General features: G+C 39.1%; 1 protein-coding gene across 2 annotated transcripts in view; it reads left to right on the top strand.

Annotated features, from left to right (window-relative positions):
• Positions 1–19,428, top strand: part of Wdtc1 (WD and tetratricopeptide repeats 1) — a 66,086-nt gene that overhangs the window by 34,292 nt on the left and 12,366 nt on the right. For both annotated transcript variants that reach the window (XM_015485436.2, XM_015485435.2), the window contains exons 4-8: positions 11,636–11,682; positions 12,023–12,134; positions 15,422–15,609; positions 18,377–18,559; positions 19,294–19,388. In XM_015485436.2, coding sequence (XP_015340922.1) covers positions 11,636–11,682; positions 12,023–12,134; positions 15,422–15,609; positions 18,377–18,559; positions 19,294–19,388 — 625 coding nt within the window. The remainder of the gene's footprint in view (positions 1–11,635; positions 11,683–12,022; positions 12,135–15,421; positions 15,610–18,376; positions 18,560–19,293; positions 19,389–19,428) is intronic.

The following is a 19,428-nucleotide window of genomic DNA, read 5'->3' as shown; positions in this document are numbered from 1 at the left end:
GAGAAAGGGATTCAGTTTCATTTTGTTGCATATGGATTTCCAGTTTTCCCAGCACCATTTGTTGAAGATGCTATCCTTCCTCCATTGCATGCTTTTAGCCCCTTTATCAAATATAAGATAGTTGTAATTTTGTGGATTGGTTTCTGTGTCCTCTATTCTGTACCATTGGTCCACCTGCCTGTTTTGGTACCAGTACCATGCTGTTTAATAGTTACTATTTTTAAAATACCATTCCATACTGCAAGGAATCAGGAGTCCTTGGAGAAATAATTGGCTGGGACAGAGAAAGTATAAGGTGAATCTATAACATATTGTGCTGAAAAGTAAAGAAGTATATTAAAAATGATAGGAATATATTGTAAAGACGTAGGAGCCAGCTTGCAGGCCATATTGTTGGCCAGATCTGGAACAATTTTAGTATATGGAATGAATCATGACAGTAGTAAATTAAAACCCATCAAGTGAATTACAGTAGATGGGGTAGAGAGAGAAGATGGGAGGGGAGGGGAGGGGGGATAGTAGAGGATAGGAAAGGTAGCAGAATACAGCAGTCACTAATATGGCATTATGTAAAAATGTGGATGTGTAACTGATGTGATTCTGCAATCTGTATTTGGGGTAAAAATGGGAGTTCATAACCCACTTGAATCTAATGTATGAAATATGATATGTCAAGAGCTTTGTAATGTTTTGAACAACCAATAAAAAATTAAAAAAAAAATAAAAATAAAACCCATCAAGTAAAAACAATATTGAGTTTTGGGGCTGGGGTTGTAGCTCAATGGTAGAGCACTTGCCTAGCACATGTGAGACACTGGGTTTGATCCTTGGCACCATATATAAATAAATAAAATAAAGGTATTGTGTCCATCTACAACTAAAAAATATATTTTTAAAAATCTGAGTTTACACCAATGGAGGTGCAGTTCATTCTACTAGAATGCCAACCATTAAATAAAGAAATGATAGAAGTAGAAAATCATAATTTTTATGACTACCACACTAATAAATGATTGAGGCAGGAATAATCAATAGGTGATTGAAACCATTGTGTGAAAATTTGATGAAGGACAAAATATTTGCACAATATAAAGTATTTCCTCACAGATAACAAAGGGAAAAATCATGACATTATGGTGGAGAAACCTGATGGGTACCACTTTAACCAGGACAAATAGGCAATATATGCCACCTGATATTAAGCAATGAGGACACAAAATCATTGAGGTAGTATTTCTGACAAAATACATTAGCTAAATCTAATGAGGAAATAGTGAGACAAATCCAAACTAATCAGAAGAACTGATTTATTCTTCAAAAATGTCAATGTCATTAACAAAGAAAGGCTGAGGAGCTTTCCAAGGTAAAGACCAAAGAGTAAGTGACAGCTAAATGTAGTGTGTGATCCTGAGTTGGCCCCTGGGTCATGAAAATAAAGAGGATATTATTGGGACAGTTGTCAAAATCTGAATTTGGAATTCAGAATTGTAATTAGGTATTGGTATTGTATTAATGATAAATTTCTTGTTTTTATAAATATCCCTGGATAAATAAAATAACAACAATGTTCTTAGAAAATACACAGTAGTAGATGAGTGGAAAGAGTCTTGCAGTCTGCAAATTATTATCCAGTCAGGAAGAAAGTGTTGTCACATGTGAGTGTGGTGGGGGTGGGTATACAGACAAAGCAGGGAGAAAAGGAGAGAAATAAAATGTGGCAGTGTTACTAAATTAGATGGAAAGGATGTATGGATATTCTTGTACTATTCTTGAAATTTTTAATACATTTGAAATTGTTTCAAAATAGTAAGTTAAAAAGGTTCATTGAGAAAATACAAAGGACTGTTGTAGCAGCAACCAATAAGATAGCCAGAAGGAACTTGAGATTAGAGAACTTAATGTTAATTAGTATTAATTCTAAAATATTCTATTATATAAAACTATATCACTCTTCCTTTTTCCTTGGACATTTGCTGAAAATTCACCAAGCCCCTTTTAGTTATGTGTTAGCTCATCTTGACTCAGTGATTTTTATTGCCCTAGATGGACAGAAACCAAATATGTGGACTTTTCTGCAATCTCAGAAAAACAGGGGGGTGGGTGGGAGGGCACTTGCTTTCATTTTTGGTATAATCAGCCAGGAATTTTTCCGTTTTTCAGCATTGGAGATTGTGATCATACTTTGATTCCTCCTATTCATCTGTGGGATTTCTTGACNGGCACTTGCTTTCATTTTTGGTTATATCACCAGAATTTTCCTTTTTCACATTGGAGATTGTGATCATACTTTGATTCCTCCTATTCATCTGTGGGATTTCTTGACATGATAGAGAAGAGAGGAGAGAAAATTCATTTTACAAATGAGAATAAAACTCAACATTTCTGAGGTCATATGAGTGTGGAAATAAGATTAATGGGATTTATGTCAGGCCTATTACTCCAGAGTTCATATTCTTCCCACCTCATCACTGTGTCTTATTTTTAAAAGGGCTCAATAAACAGTTCTTTGCTTGTGGATTTATTCTTTTGCCTTATTAGTTTTCTTAGTATTATTCTTAAAAAAGTTACATATATTATACCAAATCTTGAGATACTCAAGTCTCATATAAAATGGTATGGTATTTGCATATAACTCTTGCATGAACTCACAAATGCTTTAAATAATCTCTAGATTACTCAAAATTCCTAATAAAATGTAAATGTTATGTAAATAATTGTTGTTTCAAGAATAAGTATAAGGAAAAAAGTCTTCATGTTGATTACAGGTGCAGCCATCATAGCTCTGTTTTTGATCTATGACTGGTTGAATCTATAGATATGGGATCTAGCAGTATAGGGATCCAACTATATATATATTTTTTCACCTCTACAATCTAGTCTTATTGCTCTTTATTTCCATTTTTATTAATATAATTTATTCATAAATTCAAGTTACAAGTTTATGGAATCAAATCATAAACTAGACCAATATGCTTTTTTAATAGAATTGGTGGAGCAGTTCCATGAGCATAGTACAACCTGATCTAACCATTTGTCAGTTTTTTCTTTTTTTACATCTTAGAGAAGTAAACTAGGTATCAAGTTCATCAAATAGTCACATTCAAAGAAAAAGATGGGGAGGAGATTTGATTTCATGAGAGATTTCAAGAGGTAGCAAATTATAGTATATGGGCCAAAGCCAGACCACTACCTATTAGTTTATTTTGTATTTTATTTAAGTGTACAATTCAGTGTTTTTTAAGTATATTCACCAAGTTGTGCAATCATTAGTGGTTGCTAACTCCAGAACATTTTCATCATCCCCAAAATGAACCTCTTACCCATATTAGCAGTCACTCATTCCCCTTGTCCCATCCCCAGTGGCATCCCAGAAACCACTAATCTATTTTCTATCACAATAGATTTTCCTATTCTTGACATTTCATATAAATAGAATCAGACAGTATGTGGCTTTTTTGTGTCAGACTTTTCACATTTAGCATAATGTTTTAGAGGCTCATCTATGTTGTAATATGAATCAATACTTTGTTCCTTTTTATGGCTAAATAACATTGCATTGTTACATTTACCATAGTTTGTCCATTCATTAGTTTACAGATATTTAGATTGTTTTAACTTTTTGGTTATTATGAATGATGCTGCTATAAAACCTCATGTGCAAGTTTTTTTGTAAATGTATATTTTCAGTTATGTACCTAAGGATAGAACTACTGAGTTATATGGTAACTAAATGTTTAACTTTTTGAGGAATTGCCAACCTTTTTTTTTTTTTTTTCTCAGTACTAGGGATTGAACTAGGGCATTCTACCACCAAATTACATTGCTTTTTTATTTTCTTGTCTTAAGACAGGGTCTCACTGAGTTGTCTAGGCTAGCCTTGAATTTGCAATCCTGCCTCAATCTCCCAAATTGTTGGGATTGTAGATTTAAGCTTCCATACCCAGCTGCTAAACTGTTTCCTAAAGTGGCAGACATATATGACAGTTCCAATTTTTCAACATCCTCACCAATACTTTTTTTTTTTTTTTTTGATACTAGAGATTGAACCCAGGGGTGCTTTACCACTGAGCTATATCCCCAGCCCATTTTATTTTTTGAGACAGAGTCTTGCTAAGTTGCTTAGGGTCTCACTAAGTTGCTGAGGCTAGCCTTGAATTTGCAGTCTTTCTGCCTGAGCCTCCCAAGTCACTGGTATTACAGGCATGTGCCATGTATCCACCATCAACACTTCTTATTATCCATCTTTTTGACTATAGCTATCCTAAGAGGAATAAAGTGGTATCTAATTGTTTTGATTTTCATTTCCTTGATGGCCAGTGATGTTGACACTTCTTTTCATGTGCTTATTGGCCATATTTGTTTATTTTCTTTGGGTAAATGTATTCACATCCTTGGTCCATTTGGATTATTTGTCTTTTTGTTGATGAGTCATAAGAGTTTTATTTATGTGATTTGAAAATTTTTTTCTTTGTGTTGTTTTCTTCCCTTCTTTCTTTTTTATTTTTCAAAAAAAATTTTTTTATTTGGAGACTGGGTCTCACTAGTTTCCCCAGGATGGCCTTGAACTTGTGATCCTTTCTTGGTAGTGCCTTTTATGCACAAAAGTTTTACCTTAAATAAAATCAAATTTAATTTTTTCTTTGTCACTCCTGCTTTTGGTGTTGCATCTAAGAAACATTGCTATGCTGGGTGTGGTGGTACATGTCTATAATCCCAGCTACCTGGGAAGCCAAGGCAAGAGGATTGCAAGTTTTAGGCAAGCCTTGGCTACTATGTAGCATAAACCCTGTCTCAAAATAAAAAGCAAAAAATAAAAAAGTTCAGTGGTAGAACTCCCTTGGGTTCAATCCCTAGTGCTATCCCCCCGCCCCCACACACATATACAAAGACTATCCTCCCACTGAATTGTTTAAACCCTTATCATAAATCAAGTGACCACAAATGTATGGAATTTTTTTTATTAGCAGCCAACTGTATTCCATTGATCTAAATGTCTATCCTTATTCCAGTACTATTTTGTAGCATGTTATGAAGTTGGGAAGTATGAATCTTCCAACTTTGTTTTTTTCCCAATTCCAAGATTGTTTTTTTGGTTATTCTGGTCCTTTGAATTTCCATACAGATTTAAAGTCTACTGCCACCTGTTTTTATAAATAAAGTTTTATTGGAACACAGCCACACTCATTCATTTATGTATTGTCTGTCTGCTTTAGTGATTCAATGGTAGAATTGAGTAGTTCAGACAGAGACCATATGGTGTGCAAAGCCTAAAATATCTACTATCTGGCCCTTTAACAGAAAACGTTGTCAACCCTTCCTTTAGATAATGGAGTAAACGCATGCTTTGAAGCACCAGAGGTCCATTCATTCTAGATATGCCATTCATTAATTCACTCATACATTCAGGCACATATCAAGTGCCCACTGTATGCCAGGAATATTCTAGACATTGGAGAGATGAATATAGCAGCAAGTAAGTCCAACACAGTTCTTGTTCTCTTGAAGCTCATTGCCATGGCCTACAGCACTCCTTTAAATTCTGGTCTGCACTTACTTCCCTGAGCCCATTTTGTTCATCTTACTTGTCCCTTTCATCACTATGCTCTGGCCACTTTGGTTTTCATTCTATTTCTATAGCAAAACAAGCTTCTTCCTACCTTTGTGTTTGTTCTTCCTTACATGTGGAATTATTTGCCTTGAGATCTTTTTGTACCTCACTCCTTATCAACATTCAGATTTCTTAAGTATCACTTCCTCAGAGATGCTGTCCCTGACTACAGTATATCTAGAGCATGTCCTGACCACCATGTTTTATGTTCTTCATAGCACTCACTGCTCTCTGACTCCTGTTTATTTTTCCTCTCCCCACCCCACTGGAGTTTTCTGCCTTATTTACCACAGTAGCCTTTGCATGTATAAGATGCCTGGTACACAGTAGTTCTCAGATACTTTCAGGAATTGAATAACTAAATAGAACTTGCAGAGATAGACAGAAGATGTAGGCTCAGTATAAGGAAAAACTTTCTAGTGTGAATTACTGTTGTTGTCTTGCCTCACTATACTTAAAAATATTTGGAATTTTAGCTATATATATTCAAGTTGAAATATATTTTAAATCACTCCATTTCAAGACTTCTAGAAGTAGTAATGTAAATGTATAACACTAAGGGAGAGGTGAATAGATATGGTTTAATCTTTTTATAAAATATTTTTTAGTTGTTGATGGACATTTATTTTATTTGCTTCTTTATATGTGGTGCTAGAATTCGAACCCAGTGCCTCACACATATGAGGCAAGAGCTCTACTGCTGGTCTACAACTCCAGCCCCATGGTTAATCTTTAACATGGAGGTTCTATGACCATTGGTAGTGATGCATAGGAGGAGAAAGCTAATGTTATAGGTTGGGACGTGAGGGGGAGAAAACAAAATCTCATCAGCTCCATGGAGATACAGGAGGTATGTTGGTCTGACTCAGTCGTGTTTTCCTGAGCCAGTACAATGCTAGCATATAGCAAGCATTTAAGTTTTAAGAGAGAAAGTTCTAAATAAAAAATAGGCAATGTGACATTATGGTTAAAAGCCAAGCTCTGGAATCCTTTGTCAGACAAGAGCTCACATTCTAGATATGCCAGGTTCATTAAACTTTTTCTTTATCTGAAACGTGAGGATAGTAACAGTGTTTCCCTCATAAGGTAGTTGTAAAGCATGTATGAAGGGCACAGTGGAAGTGGTGAGGCAGTATATATTAGCTGCTACTGCTAAAATCTTTCTTTTTCTCTTTCATTATTGAGGTATGATTTACCTAAAATAAAATGCATTGATTTCAAGCATTTGGATGAATTTTGACAATTGTGTGACTACCACACTCAAGATTTAAAAAAAAAAAAAAAATACTTCCATCACCTAAGAACATTCCCTGTGCCCTTTTTTCTTTTTTCTTTTTTTTTAATTGTCTTTGTCACAATATCTTTATTTTATTTTTATTTTATTAATTTATTTTTATGTGTTGCTGAGAATCAAACCCAGGGCCTCACACCTGCTAGGCAAGTGCTCTACCGCTGAGCCACAATCCCAGCCCCTGGTACCCCTTTTCAATCACCTTCCTATCTCAAAGCAACTACTTTCTGGCTTCTGTCTCCATGGATTAGTTTTGCCTATTCTTGTACTTTGTGTAAATGCAATTTTATAGTCTGTAGTCTTTTATATCTGGCTTCTTTTGCTGTGTTTTTGTTTTACTCATGTTACATGTTATCTATGTTCATTGCTTTTTATTGCTGAGTAGCATTTCGCTGTATGGATATACCATAGTTTGTGTATCCATTGTTCTGTTGTTGTTGGGTTATTTCCAGGTTGGAGCTTTTAAAAATAAAGCATCTATAAATATCCTCATACTAGTCTTTATATGGACAGATGTTTTCATTTCTCTCAAGTAAATATCTGCAGTGGACTTGCTGAGTCACAGGGTAGATATAAGCTTAGCTTATAAGACATTGCCAAACATTTCTCTAAGGCTATAAGGCAATGGTAGCAGTAAGATTTTTTTTTTTTTTTTTTTGGCAGGGGAGGCTGTCTCAAAAAATAAAAAAAGGGCTGAAGATGCAGCTCAGTGGTAGAGCGCCTCTAGGTTCAATCCCCAGTATGGACCAAAAATTTAAAAATTTAAAAAAAAAAAGTTTTGTTTTGTTTTTTGGTCACCCCTCACCCACTTTTTTCTTTGTGGTGCGGGGGATTAAACCCAGGGCTTTAGCTGGGCCCACCTGTAATTCCAGCAGCTCGGGAGGCTGAGACAAGACGATCATAAGTTCAAAGTCAGCCCAGGAACTTAGCAAGGCCCTAAGCAAATTAGTAAGACCCTGTCTCTAAATAAAATATATGAAGGGCTGGTGATATGGCTCAGTGGTTAAGTGCCCCTGAGTTCAATCCCCAGTTCCAAAAAATAAAAAAATAAAAATAAATAAACCCAGAGCTTTGTGTACACAGCCCCTCCCTTTATTTTTGTCATTCACTGTTAAACTCTGGTATGTCCTAAGCACATTTTCTTCTATTCTTCACTGCAAATATAGATTGTATACCTGTGGCCAAGTCAGCTATTTATCAAACCCAAGATAACTCCTCTTAAACACTTTGTTCTTTGAAGAATAGGTTCTAAAATGTGTCTTCTAACTTGTAAAGGCCTTTAATAATATTTTTTGCTATAGTTACTTTGTATTTTTGTAATGGTTTGAAATTTTTTCCTATACTTATTCCAGTTTACCTGCCTGTGAGCTTTTTAAGCATATAAAGAAGAATCCTAAGTATCATATTTAATATGTCTACTATAGACCCTATCTTCTGCACTTTGGATGGGCTACTAATTTGAGGACAAATATAGTCATTCTGTTTTTTAGTTGGTGTTTTTGATTGTTGGTTTGGTTTTGTTTGGGTTTGGTTTTTTTGGTACCAGAAATTTTTTTAAGTTGCTTGGAGCTTCACTAAGTTGCTGAGGCCACCTTGAACTTACAATCTTCCTGCCTTGGCCTCCTGAATCACTGGGATTACAGATGTGTGCTACCATACCCAGTTCTCAAATATAATCCTTCTGGAAGCATTAGTACATTTCTCATTACCTGAGGGCCTGAACTCCTCAGTTAAAATCTGCCATGTGTCTGTTAGTCGTACTACCTTCTGCAGGCTTCCTAACCTCTCTGAGCATTGCTTTTCTTATTCCTGATATGAGTAATGAGAATGGTCTCTTAAATGAGGTAATGGATGTAGAGTAGGTATTAGTTTCATGTTGCTGCCATACAAACTTAGGAACAATACAAGTTCATGATCTTACAGTTCTATAGATCAAAAGTCTGATATAGATCCCACCAATGGGTTGGCAGCGCTGTGTTTTTTCTGCAGATTGTAGAATAGAATTCATTTTCTTGCTATTCCCAGCTTCTAGAGACTGCTGCATTTCTTGGCTCCTGGCCCCCTTCCTCTAACTTCAAAGTCAGCAACAGTGGGTACAGTCCCTTTCACACCTCTTTTTCTCTAGTTCTCTGCAGCCAGGAAAGCTTCTCTGATTTCAAGGATTCGTGTGATTAGATTGGGCTCACCTATATAATTCATTGTAACCTTTCCTGTCTCAAGGCCCTTAATAACTGCCTCTGTGGCACAGTAGATAATGCACTGGACTTTCAGCCAAATCTGCAGTGGCCATTTTTTGAGATAGCTCCCCCTGCCAAAAAAAAAAAGCCCTTAACTTTAATCACATCTGCAAAGTCTCTTTTGCCACCTAAAATTACATATTCATAGGTTTTAGAGAATTAGGATGTGGACACCTGCAGGGGGCCATTATTCTGCTTGCCACGAATAGTTAAGCACTATACATAGCTCTTTGTAAACCCTCAGTAAGTGGCAGTCATTCAAGGCCCTTGGTGCTCTGTGAGATTTCAAGGTAAAGCTGTGACCCCTGGCACAAGTAATTTACAGTCAGGTGAGTAAATGAAAGAGCTAAGGACAGAAATTCTGACCCAGAAAGAGTGACCAGTGATTTGACCAGAGTGTCATGGAAAGGCTAAAGGCCTCAGATCAGCAAGTGATCTGGCAAGTTTAAGCAGAGATGTGTCCGTCATGTGCACAAGTGAAGAACCTGTGAGGAAATGGGTTTCAACCCAGATGAGAGTATTTATAGGACAAAGAGCAAGGGAAGGAGAAGGCAAAGGAATAAGCTTTTTTTTGACTAGGCAGTTGGGAGATTAGACTTGACCATATCTCTCAATTTTTTCCACTAGTCCCACTAACTGGACTCATTTGGTTAGTTAGGCAACAGATACATGCCAGGCACTGTGCCTGGCCTTGGGGATTCAGTAAACATAGTCCACAAAGTTTGCTTTCTCAGGGCTGGTGGAAGAAAACAACCACATCACCAAAGAGCCATAACACAGTATGACATTAGAAGCCCTTAGGAACATACTTTCTCCTTCTAAAAGACGGGGAAGAAACTATCTATAAACAGAGACTTGAAGAATGAGTTGGTTAAGATGCTTTGGGTCACAAATGACAACCCAGCTCAAATCACTTTTAAGAAGAATGAACCAGGGGGCTGGGGTTGTGGCTCAGTGGCAAAGTGCTTGCCTTGCATGTGTGCGGCCCTGGGTTCAATCCTAAGCACCACATAAAAATAAAAATAAATAAATAAAATGAAGGTATAAAAAGAAAAAAAGAAGAAGAAGAATGAACTGATTGACTCACTTATTTACTGGAAGGGCAGGAGTAGGTTGGTGCCAGGCTTGGTTACTCTTATTGGTCTCACTCCAATATTTTAGGATCCCTTGGCTAAGCTTCCCCTGCATATTTATTTCACTCTCAAGCTAACTTCCCTCATGATGGCAAATGTGTGCATAGTTCTAGGTGTCATGTCTATATCCCTAGAATTCAAAGGAAGAAAGACATCTTTTCCATAGACTGTCACCCCAAAATGAAAAAAACACCATTTGCAGAGGCTCCCTCCCAGTACCTGTTCCCCATTGCGTCTGATAGGGGTCACAGGTTCATTTCAGAGCCAATCCCTATGGCAAGTGTCTGCCATGTCCTATTTGGTTTAGGCCTAAGTCCCTGAACCCATTACTGTGGCAAGAACAATGAGTTTGTGCTTCCTGAAATATATATATATCTGATTTGAGGCAGGGAGACAATTACAAAATGTAAATCAGGGTGCTATTAGGAAAGAGGGAAGGTGAAGAAACAGAACGGTATGTAGGAATGCCTAGTGACTTCTTCTCTCCCACCATGTGAGACTCAGTCTGTTCTCTGTACCTTCTGCTTATTCATGGATACTCTGTCTTCATAACCCTAACCTTGCCATTATTTCTCCCTGTGCATGCTTTCAACTTCAGCATCTCTCTGCATTTCTCAAATCAAATCCCAAAGATAAAAACTCTAGCCCAGTTTACTTTACTGCACCAGGCTTCAAAAGATCTGAGACTGGTATACTGTCATGTCTAGTATCCAAATAGTACCTCGCTTGTAGTACATACTTGATAAATATAAGTAAACAAATGAAAGATTATTCTTCTAGTTATTTGGCCGCCTTTGTGTCAGATGCTCCTCTGAGCAAATTTTCTTGGCTGAGGGGCTGTCCCTTGGAGAGACCATTGACATACCCTTCTAGTTGTAGAAGCAGAAATATTTTGGATCTCACTTCTACTACTTACTACTATCTGAACTTCTGTTGACTTTTCTACAAAATGGGATCAGTGAAACCTGCCTTTCATAGTTCAGAGGTGTCCAGTGACAAGTGAGATTATGAATATGAAAGTACTTTATGTACTGTAGTATGCCAAGCAGTTTAGTCAATTCTGGCCACCCACATTCACTCTCAAGCTAACTTCCCTCAGGATGACAAAATGTGTTCAGCATGAAGTCAAAGCCCATCATTCTGTGGAAAACACTGAAGATGGGAAGACCAGTTTATGCTCGGGGCGTAGCTCAGGGATAGAGCACTTGCCTAGGATGTCTGAGGTCTTGGTTCAATCCCCAGTATTAAAAAAAAAAAAAAGTGAAACAAAACAAAAAGAAAGGCAAGTTTTTCTGCTTAGTTCTACTTCTCCCCAGGAGGATTTCTAACTGGCTCTCTTTTCGTCCCTTGCCATTTGCCTTCCCAGGGTCACTCAGGATGTGTCAACTGTCTGGAGTGGAATGAGAAAGGAGAGTAAGTATGAGCTAGAGAGTTCTGAAGGAGGCGTGAAGAAGCTGAGAGAAGGGGCTTCCTTCTTTTGAGTGAATCTAAGTTAAAAAAGCTACTCTCTTCTTATGTTTAGGCCATAACTTTTAATACAGTTAAACTATCAATCCCAGTTAGATGGAAGGGTGGGTGACCATCCAAACCCTGGTTGTTGTTTTTTTTGTTGTTGTTGTTTTTACTATTCAGTGTATTCAAGGATAATGGGAAACTTCTAGTTCTTTGGGTCCCAACTTCTATAAACTGGGAATGTGGGGAGGGGGAGCCTGGGAACTTGAGAAGAAGTCAAAGCCCATCATTCTGCTTGCAGCTTGCTGGCCTCTGGTTCCGATGACCAGCACACGATTGTGTGGGACCCGCTGCATCACAAGAAGCTGCTCTCCATGCATACAGGACACACTGCAAATATCTTCTCTGTCAAGGTGAGCAGGACAAGCCAAAGAGCAAATGATGGTGTGACTGGGCTGTGGGCATGGTCATGTTGGCATGTGTATGTCTCATGTACCCTCTGGGGTCACAGACCCTCCCCATGGTCTGAGCCTTTGATGGTGATGCCTGAAGCTTCATCCCTTTTCCATGCCCTTCTTTGTCTTTTAGAGCCAAGAAGCCAACTTGAGATGGACTTACAATTATGTGAGCGTTGAGGGTGGGGGGGATGATTCTGAGCTTGAACAATTTTTTTTAAAGAGGAATTTATAATTGATATTACAGTTCAATTAAATAATTGATTTTTTTAAAAAAGAGGCTGGGTGTGTCTACAATCCCAGCCACTTGGGAGGCTGATTCAGAAGGATTGCACATTTACAGCCAACTTGGGCAACTTAGTGAAACCCTCTCCCAAAGTAAAATTTTTAAAAAGGCTGGGAATGTAGTTCAGTGGCAGAGCAATTGCCTAGCCAGCTCAATGCCCTGGGTTCAGTCCCCAACACATACACCTACAAAAAAAGAATGAGCAGATACCCGAAGAGAAGGTAAATCAAAGAATTCAACACCTACTTATTTCCCAAATAACTGAACCATAACAGATTTAAAAGCTCAAAATATATCTTAAACTTTGCCTCTTTCCCAAGCTCTGATTCTCATCTCCTGTTCCAGAGGCCAATTCCATATTTCTGTGATTTTTAGAGACATAACAATGACAGTTCATCTCTTATATGACCAACAGAGATTGCTTTCCACCCCTGCAAAGTTTTAGTCTGTGCATTCAGACTTGGGGATGGGGACCTGAGCCACCAGTTTTGCATCATGGAGCATAGAATGTCGAGTTCTTAATATACCCTCATGGTAAGACCTTGGACAGGTCACTTACACATAGCCCATCAGCCTCCTCTTCTGTTTAAAAAGAAAGTGTAGAAAAGGATTCTGTCTTCAGGTAGTCAAAATACTAGGTGTATTTACAGTATTTCAACAATGCCCTCCCCCTAGTGGCAACTATGGTGTAGGATGTGTAGTTGCAGCCCTAGGCCCATGGCCATGGCCAGGGCTTTCCTGTTTATTTCTGTTGTGTGTGGAGTATATGCTATCTCTAGACAGGATTAAAAACTACTGATTGTCCCTAAAGATGATTGAATTCTGTCTGTTTCATCTATCCCAGTCTAATGTGCCAGTGGAGAAGAATATATGGGAAAAATGGATGTTGCTCTTCCATAAACGTTTAAAGCCAAAGGGAATTGCAGCTATTTAAATGCAGAGTGATGCCCCTCACACAGTACCACCACTCAGCCTTAGTGTGGGTTGGGAAGAACTTTTCAGTTCAAAAACAAAAAACTAAAAGTTGGGTATGGTGGACATGTCTGTAATCCCAGCTACTTGGGAAGTTAGAGGATCACAAAGTCCCGACAGCCTGAGCAACTTAATGAAACCCTGTTTCAAAATTTAAAAATTTAAAAAAGGTCTGTGATGCAGCTCAATAGCAGAGTACTTGCCTAGCATGTTTGAGGCCTTGGATTCAATCCCCAGTACTGAAAAAAAAAAAAAAAAAATTCAGGGCTGGGCTTACAAGTTGGTAGAGTGCTTGCCTCACATGCATAAGGCCCTGAGTTGAATTTCTAGTACCACAAAAAAAAAAAAAAAAATTAGTCTTTTGAACTCAAAAGAAGTTAGATGACTCTAAGTAACCCAAAGTTAGGTGATAGAACTGCCTGCTTTTATTCCCCTTATTTGAAGCAGTATTTGTAACTCTTATGATCTTGCCAGATGTTATCTAGAGTATGGTATTCTCGGCTTCATCATGATAGTGGGACTCTCATTTTGTTTTTTTGATTGTTTGTTTGTTTGGATGCTGGGGATCAAACTTATGGTCTCACACTGGGTGTGGTGGCCCACACCTGTAATCCCATGCCTGTAATCTCCAGAGGCTGAGACAGGGGAATTGTGAGTTCAAAGCCAGCCTCAACAACGGCAAGGTGCTAAACAACTCAGTGAGTCGGTAGGGCTGGGGATGTGGCTCAGTGGTTGAATGCCTCTGAGTTCAATCCCTTACACCAAAAAAAAAAAAAAAAAAAAAAAAAACACCTTACGGCCTCATGTATGCTAGGCAAGCACTATTCTACTGCGCTACACCCCAACCCTAGAAGTCTCATTCTTAGCTACATAGAGATGGATTTCTTGGTAGTCAGCCCTTTCCCAAGGTGTTACATTTGAACCATTTTCACTGTTTGTTACTATAAGGAGTGATGCTCTGAGCATTTCCGCACATGTCCCTTTTTCTTCTTGGATTACTTCTTAGAAGTGAAAGTTTTGGGTCAAAAGGTAAGAATAGCTTTTTATCTTTGTTACCTATTGCCAGATTATTCTCCAGAAACAGTTGAACCAATTTAAAACACCCACTACCTTAAAATTCCCTGAAAGTTATTTTCTCTTTAGGACTAATTTATTACTTAATTTCTAGGTTATTAAATAGTTGTGGTGGGCTGGGGGGTGTAGTTCAGTGGTAGAGCACCATGCTTAGCATGCATCATCATTATTAATCAATCAATAAATAAGGCAGTATGGTATGTGGATTTGGTCTTGCTGCATGTTAGGTACTGAAACTCAATTTTTAAACTTATTTACTAGGTACTGGGGTTGAAACCAGAACCTCACATATGCTAAGTATGTGCTCTACAACTGAGCTACATCCCAACCCCCAAATCCTATTTGAATGAGCTCTTTTAAGCATCAGTAAGATAAAGTTGCGGGCTGGGGATGTGGCTCAAGCGGTAGCGCGCTCGCCTGGCATGCGTGCGGCCCAGGTTCGATCCTCAGCACCACATACCAACAAAGATGTTGTGTCCGCTGCAAACTGAAAAATAAGTATTAAAAAAATTAAAAAAAAAAAAAAAAAAAGATAAAGTTGCTGCCTGGTAGCTAGTACATGGTAAATTTTTAGAAAAAAAAATTTTTGATTATTATTTACTGTTACTTGGGGAAGAGTCAAAGGAAAATCATTCCTCAAGTAGTTAAATTTGGCATAGGTCATAACCACTCTGGCAAAATTAAAGTGTGTATCTTGATTTTGACCTTTACGCCTATTGGCTGCTAACTGATAACTAAAGTGTGTGTGTGTGCACGAGCACGCATGCACTTATATGTGAATTGTCTTGGATGAGATCATTTTCTTGTCTTATATGGAGAAGGAAAGGGCATACTGACATCCTGGCTCATCTCCTTCAGTGGCTGGCTCTGTCACTACCACCTGCCAATCTCTTCTTCAATCTCTCCTGAGCAGTTCCTGCCTCATGCTGGGGACCGCATCTTGATCACAGGAGCAGCTGACTCCAAGGTGCATGTCCATGACCTGACAGTAAAGGAGACTATCCACATGTTTGGAGATCACACAAACCGGGTGAAGCGCATCGCCACAGCACCCATGTGGCCCAACACGTTCTGGAGTGCTGCTGAGGATGGGCTTATCCGGTAAGGGTCTGGGCATCAAGTGGCCTGTGGCTCCCCTGCTCCCAGGGCGTGGTGACTCCCCATTCCATCTGCTTACAGTACGTCCTCCCATAGGCCTGGTTCCTTCTTCCAACAGAAGTCCAGCTGCCTTTTTCTGCCCAGAATAGTTGTCTGTGTACAAACTCAATTGGGAACATTTGCTTACCCCATCTTCACCATGCTCCATCTCTGTCCTCCGTCTACCACCTCTAGGTCCACTGACCTTCTCCCACAACCTCAGATGTCTAGATCTCTGCCATTTCTGGGTGTTCACACTTGCTATTTCCTATCCCTGGATTCTCTGTCCACAGTTCTTTCCATGTCTGACTCTGTCACCAAAGGAAATCAGCTTGAGTCACCTCTTTAGAAATACTTGTCTAGGGGTTGGGGTTGTGGCTCAACCCCACAACTAGCATGTGTGAGGCACAAGCTTTGATCGTCAGCACCACACAAAAATAAATAAAATAAAGGTATTCTATTCATCTACAACTAACAAAATTAATTATGTTATTACGTTAATAACGTAAATTACGTTATTCTGTTTCATAATCCTAATTGCATCCTCTATAACTCTAATCACCATCTGTAGTTACTTTATTTTTTAAAATTTTTTTTAGTTGTAGTTGGACATAATATCTTTATTTATTTATTTTTATTTATATGGAGAAGGAAAGGGCATACTGACATTTGGGTGCTGAGGATTGAACAGAGTGCCTCATAGGTGCTAGGCAAGCGCTCTGCCACTGAGCCACAACCCCAACCCTTACTTTGTTTTTTGCTTGTTGGTTTACATTTTTGTCTGTGTCTGCACTTGAATAGTAAACTCTCTTAGAGCAACTCCATGTCTGTGTTATTCTTTATTGTGTCCCTAGAATGTGCCTGGCACATAAAGGTACTTGACACATTTCTCTTGAACAGTTTTGTCATTGAACATATTTCTGGGACAGGGAGAACCAGCAGAAATTGGAAAATACTGTCCCCTTTTCTAGTGACCTGTATTGTTACACATGTGCCTCCACTTCCTTCATTTCCTTCAGCCTGAAATAGCATTGCTTTCCTTTTTTTTTTTTCCGTGTGTGTGTGTGTGTGTGTGTGTGTGTGTTACTAAGGATGAACCCAGGACCTCCTGCATGCCAGGCATGCACTATACCAATGAGCTACACCTGCAGAAATCCCGCTTCCAAACCTTTGTGAGATTGGGTCTCATAATATTGCCCAGGCTTGTCCAACTCCTAAGCTCAAGTGATCCTCCCATCTCAGCCTCCCAAGCAGCTGGGACTACAAGTACACACTGCAGCATTCAGCTATTATTGCCCTTCTTTAACCCCTTTCTTCAGATGCATGTTTTCTGGCATGGTTTCCTATCTCCCCACCCGGCTTTAATCTACCTCCGTTGAGTTCCTATAGGACTTTGTCTCTCTTCCCTATTACAGAAAAGAAGTCTCTAAGTCATGTGTAAGCTATAACACAGTAGCTATGAGCAGGCCAGAACTGGAGTGAAGTCAGAACTGGAGTGAAATCCTACCTCTCACCCAGTGTTTGACTGGAGAAGATTACTTTACCTCCGAACCTCAGTTTCCTTAAATGTAAAATGGGAATAATCACAGTATTAATTATTTGTTCCTTTGTTCATCTGAACATTAAAATTGAAATAGCACATGTAAAATTTTAGTATGGTACTTAGGAAGCATTTGATCAGTGGCATGTGCACTTGTTCAAACTGACTGCCCAGGCTGTGCCAAGGATGCTGAGCATCTTGGGCATGGGGTAGAATCCTAGGGACTGAGGCATAGTCACAGCAGGTGAGCTTACTCTGGGCCTTCTAGAATAGGAGGGATTTGGATGATCCAGGAAAGTCTGAGTGGCTTCCCAGCACAAGTTGAGTTTGTGAAGGCAGGGATAAAAGTGACATGTACAGGATAGAGGGTTCTTAGTTGTAATTGACCCACGTTTTGAAAAAAATGTGGAGTTTGGTAAAGGCAAACTTAAAGTATTGAGGAATCGCTACAGTTTTGGGGACAGAGGTAGGAGAGTGGTATAAAACTGTTTTGGAAAGAACATTCTGGTAAGGATGACTTAAGAAAGGCCAACAGCAAAGAGATTGTTGTAGATGTTTAGGCAAGAGGAAGGTGAGCATGTGGGTGATGTCCCTCCCAGCTCTCTGAAGGTAACTGTATTATAAGCAAAAAAGTTCCCCAAGCTGGAGCAGTAGGATTTTGCTGTAACAGGTGTTGGCATTTCCTTTACCACGTGGATGGGATCGTTCTTCTAGGTAGCTCTTAGATGATATCCAGATTTTCTCTCTCTCTTTCTTTTTCTTTTCTCCCTTCATCTATATCTTCCTTTGTTTCTTGAAAGAAACTAGATTAGGAAGGAGCATAGCAGAATAGTCTAAATCCAGTCTTGGCAAGTCAGCCCTGTTCCACACCTAGGGACAATAGTAGACATAAAGCATGTTTTCACTAAGCATTGTAATCAGCAGTAGTATAATAGTACCCATAATACATCTGTAAAATAAGTACAGTAGTATCTACCCTAAGGGGTTACACTAGGATGAAAAAGAATGTGTGAGAAACCTACTACAGGGGCCTGGCACACAGTGGGCACTAGGAAATGGGAGAGAGGTTTTGACATTCTGATAATTTACATATGGGTCTAAAGCCGCTCCAAATCCTTGAATAACAAGGACTCTGCTTCTTGCCTGCCTACTACACAAGGACCCCATCCCTAACTTTGTCCTCTCTCACAGCCAGTATGACCTTCGGGAGAACAGCAAACACTCGGAGGTGCTGATTGACCTGACAGAGTACTGTGGCCAGCTGGTGGAGGCCAAGTGCCTCACAGTCAATCCCCAGGACAACAACTGCCTGGCTGTAGGGGCCAGTGGGCCCTTCGTGAGGCTCTACGACATTCGCATGATCCATAACCATAGGTATGGTTCACTCAGCCTCCTGGGGCAAGACCCTGGGAACTGGCCACCCCTTTCCTTCATTTCCATGCCCTCTTCATTTTTAAGTGTTGTCGTTGTTTGTTTGTTTTTTAATCTTGTGATTTAAAAATATTAACATATGCTTGTTTGAAAAATGTGAAAAGTTTAACAAAGAAATTACCCAAAATCTCATGGCCTGAGAGAAATCACTATATAGATTTTCTCCTGGTTATCTTACCATGATTGTGTTTGCACAGTTAGTTTTATACACGTAATTTCTTTCTGCATGTATTTTATTCTATTTAAAATAAATAAATAAAGAGGAATATACTGAGTACCCCCACCCTCACAACAACCCCCAAACTAAGTGGCTTCTGCAGCCACACTACATAGCTTGGAGTGGGCCTTGAGCCTTAGATTCTATGTCTGTAAAATGGGGGAAATGAAGTGGCCATGAGAATCCACAGAGTTTTCAGGACCTCCTTGGCAAAACACTATAGTGTCTGTGTCCATATCTGTCTAGTAGCTGGACTTTGGAGTCACTTAGGTAAGGAAGAAAGGTGTCTCCTTTATTTCTCAGGAACCTAAACTTAGGCATCCTCTAGTGGGGGTCTGGTCTATCTAGCCAGGGCCAGTGCCTGAGTTTCTTATTGTTTTTTGGTTTGTTTTTTATTTAGGGGGTGTGTGTTTGTTATTGTTTTTAGAGTTTTAGCCTATTTTATTTTTCTTCCCACCAGAAAGAGCATGAAGCAGAGCCCATCAGCAGGTGTACACACCTTCTGTGACCGGCAGAAGCCCCTTCCAGATGGTGCAGCCCAGTATTATGTAGCAGGTAGGACTCAGCCAGCTCTGGTGCCAAACTCTTGACTGGA

Source organism: Marmota marmota, unplaced genomic scaffold, assembly GCF_001458135.2.
Source record: "Marmota marmota marmota unplaced genomic scaffold, marMar, whole genome shotgun sequence".
Classification (NCBI taxonomy): Eukaryota; Metazoa; Chordata; class Mammalia; order Rodentia; family Sciuridae; genus Marmota; species Marmota marmota.
Note: the sequence above shows the minus strand (reverse complement) of the source record. Positions and strands in the feature narration are given on the sequence as shown.